This window comes from Pinus tabuliformis, chromosome 7, assembly GCF_031772625.1.
Source record: "Pinus tabuliformis cultivar Carrire ecotype Pingquan chromosome 7, CPIR1, whole genome shotgun sequence".
Lineage (NCBI taxonomy): Eukaryota > Viridiplantae > Streptophyta > Pinopsida > Pinales > Pinaceae > Pinus > Pinus tabuliformis.
In genome coordinates, this window is record NC_142293.1 from 1,549,223,757 (window position 1) to 1,549,226,954 (window position 3,198).

General features: G+C 38.7%; 1 protein-coding gene across 1 annotated transcript; it reads right to left on the bottom strand.

Moving 5' to 3' along the window:
- Positions 1-1,460: 1,460 nt before the first annotated feature.
- On the bottom strand, positions 1,461-2,404 carry LOC149253804 (low-temperature-induced cysteine proteinase-like). The gene is made up of 2 exons (XM_089456930.1): positions 1,810-2,404; positions 1,461-1,689 (listed from the first exon to the last, which is right to left on the bottom strand). The coding sequence occupies exons 1-2, from the start codon at positions 1,923-1,925 to the stop codon at positions 1,494-1,496; spliced, it is 312 nt and encodes a 103-aa protein (XP_089313056.1). The 5' UTR covers positions 1,926-2,404; the 3' UTR covers positions 1,461-1,493.
- Between the last annotated feature and the right edge of the window lie 794 nt (positions 2,405-3,198).

Consider the following 3,198-nt stretch of genomic DNA (forward strand, 5'->3'; position numbering starts at 1 on the left):
AGTGCTACCAACAGGGCATGCATAACAGTCATCGCACTTTGCTGGAGGTGTGACTGGAGAGGGAGGGGAAAAGTATTCAGACAGAGATCACACTGACTTTTAACCGGAGAAAAACCCTCTCAGAAATTGAAAAAATCCAATGTATATTCATAAAATACATGCATTTGCGCGCTTGTCACTTGTGGCTTCCAGTTTAAGTTGCTCCAATGATATATTGTTAATCTCTGTTCGGCTTGGTCTCCATTATTCACGCACTATTTTTGCGTTTTCAAACTTCAGGGAGATGACAAGTGTAGAAGAAGTCTTAACTGTCAAACAAGCTAAATGTAATGTTTGTTCCCTTTAGTCATACCTCAAAGAATATATTATATTCAACGAGAAAGAGTCTACATATCTGCCATGAATCTATTCACATTATTCATGTGCTATTTTTGCCTTTCAAACTTCAGAGAGGTGGCGATACGCGTAGAAGTAGTTTCAAAGTTGATACATTAGAAGTAGTTTCAAGTTGAGACATTTTAACATTAACTTCAATAAGAATCAGGTACACAAAATTTACCAATTTAGCTCAGGCATCTGACACATAAGAACAATCGTGACTCCCATAAACGAATGGGCAAAAATAAGATGTAAGATGGTGGCATTTACAATAATCTTGTATGCATAAACAATTTGACAGGAAACCGACTTCATACAGATCCATCCTACAACAGCTCTGATAATATTTTGGACATTTTGTTGATTGCTGGATTTTAAGCCAGATTATTACTGGAGTTTGACTGTTTTGAGTGATGCAGCCTCTAATAAATTCTCCCATCACTGAAGAAAATGTGAGTCACGCAATCCGGATCGCATAGAGAAGAAACCGTGATCTTGTTTGGCAGCTAGTCTTTCAACTTGAGTTGCAAAATGTGGATTTGCATGAGTAAGCTTGGGCATATGAACTCCAAATGGATCATTCTTGCTCTGTAAATACCAATAAATCTTGGATGAGTATCAAAGGTCAACATATTAACACTCCAAACCCTAAAACCCTGAAAGGCTACCTGAAATACGAGTTGTGAGAATTAAAGTAAAACAAATGTAACTTCAACATGTCAATCACACTATAACAAGGGCCTTCTATTTGCAAATCTATTCCAAACACCAAAATTTCAGCCTTTTATTTGCAAATCGCTTCCAAATAACAAAATTTCAACCTTTTACTTGCACATCGATTCCAAACACTAAAACTCCATAGGCCGGAATTGGTGATTTGAAATGAAAAATGTGCACAAAGAAATGATGGATGACTAACCTTAAGACAAGTTCCTGCATTGAAATCACAGAATGGGAAATCGTGTGGGAAGCAGTGGGGGAGAAATTGCCGATGCCATAGGCACAACAGCAAGTGCTACCAACAGGACATGCATAATAGTCATCGCACTTTGCTGGAGGTATGACCGGAGAGGGAGGGGAAGGGCAAAGGTTTGGAGAATTAGACCCATTCTTAATCAAATATGATGGCCGTATTGCGATTCCACATTTTCCAAATGAATTGTCAATGTTTCTTTGCAACCTGATGTACTCCTTCTCACCCCAGCTTGGTCCCATGAGTTATTTACAATCCAGTTGTCCACATCAGCTGACCCATAACCCACCAGCGTCACACCATGATCCAAACCACAATTTCTAGTAAATACACCCACCCTGTCACCCCAAAAAAGCCAGCAAAACCATTGATCAATTGACTTGCACTGCATGCATGTGCAAAAAATATGTATTGGAATACCATGTAGATAAAATCTATGCAAAGAATTGGACACTTACAGATTTGCAAAACTGAAAGTCCCTTCCACCACCTTCCATGGCCACACTGATTGGCTGAAGTGCTGCAACATTCTGTAATGACTTCTCATAATTGGTTGGCTCATCTTCATAGCCATCAATTGTTAATACATGGGAAATTTTCTGCAAAACACATATTAACGCTTTATACATATACTGATAATATCCAAAATATTCCCTATGACCCAATAAAGTTATTTAATTGATAGATATTACCAGTGCAATGAAACTTTACCCATTTAACCCGAAAGGTTTTTTCGGCACAAATTATCACAGAAAAAATGGTTATTCCGAGGGAAAAAATAAAAATAAAGCAAATAAAAATTAGGGCTAAGAGAGAGGAATGAATCTCTGCACGCAATGATGCAGTTGCATGTTAGGGTCTTGACGTTGTATTCATAGAGGCTAGGTGTTATTGTCCTAAGGTTGTATTCATAGAGGCTAGGCCGGAAACCCTGAATATTGCAGGATTTTTTCCTGTTTCATAAGATTGAAGATTGTATTGTATTTATAGAAGTTAGGTTCACCAAAAAACAGAGAAGCCAAAAACATGCACAAGATCCAGAAAGACAAGCAATGCCAGGTTGTATTCATAGAGGCTAGGCCAGAAACCCTGAATATTGCAGGATTTTTTCCTGTTTCATAAGATTGAAGATTGTATTGTATTTATAGAAGTTAGGTTCACCAAAAAATAGAGAAGCCAAAAACATGCACAAGATCCAGAAAGACAAGCAATGCCAGCAAAATAAAACACCCGAAAAAACAAAAAATCGGTGGAGGGATTCAATGATTGACGTATTGCAAGGGCCTATGCACAGCCCTGAAAGTCTTGTTCATCATATACACCAGAGAAGTCTGTAGTGCTTTGTATTGGCCATCGTTGAAGGCCCAAGTTTTGGAAACATTAAGCCCATGAGCTGCAGCGTGTTCAAAATCAGAGGTAACCATATGTGTAGCCGTTCCAAGGGAACAAGTGTGTAGATCTTTCGCTGCCTTGGAAAACGCAAGTGCAAAATTCATCCCTATGACCTGAATAACAAAAAAAGAGATAAATTATTACTTTGCATTAAAAAAATGATAAAATAAATAAAAGAGATGTGTTACCAGTTTGCTTGCAAAAATTTGGAAAGACCCTGTTGAAACAGAGGAGATTACCCTGGAAAGCATCCCATCTAAACCCTGGTCAGCGGTATCTGGATGCCAATGTTCCAGGAGAAACTGAGTGCGTAGAAAGTAACAGAGATGGCGAAGTCTGTTGCATTGCATTCCTGAAATAAAACATAGAAGAAAAGGAGCCGAATCTCCTTTCCCACAACAGCAGCTGCTTTAAGCCTGCCTGTCCTCCACCACGCCCGCGACATTCGACTTTAA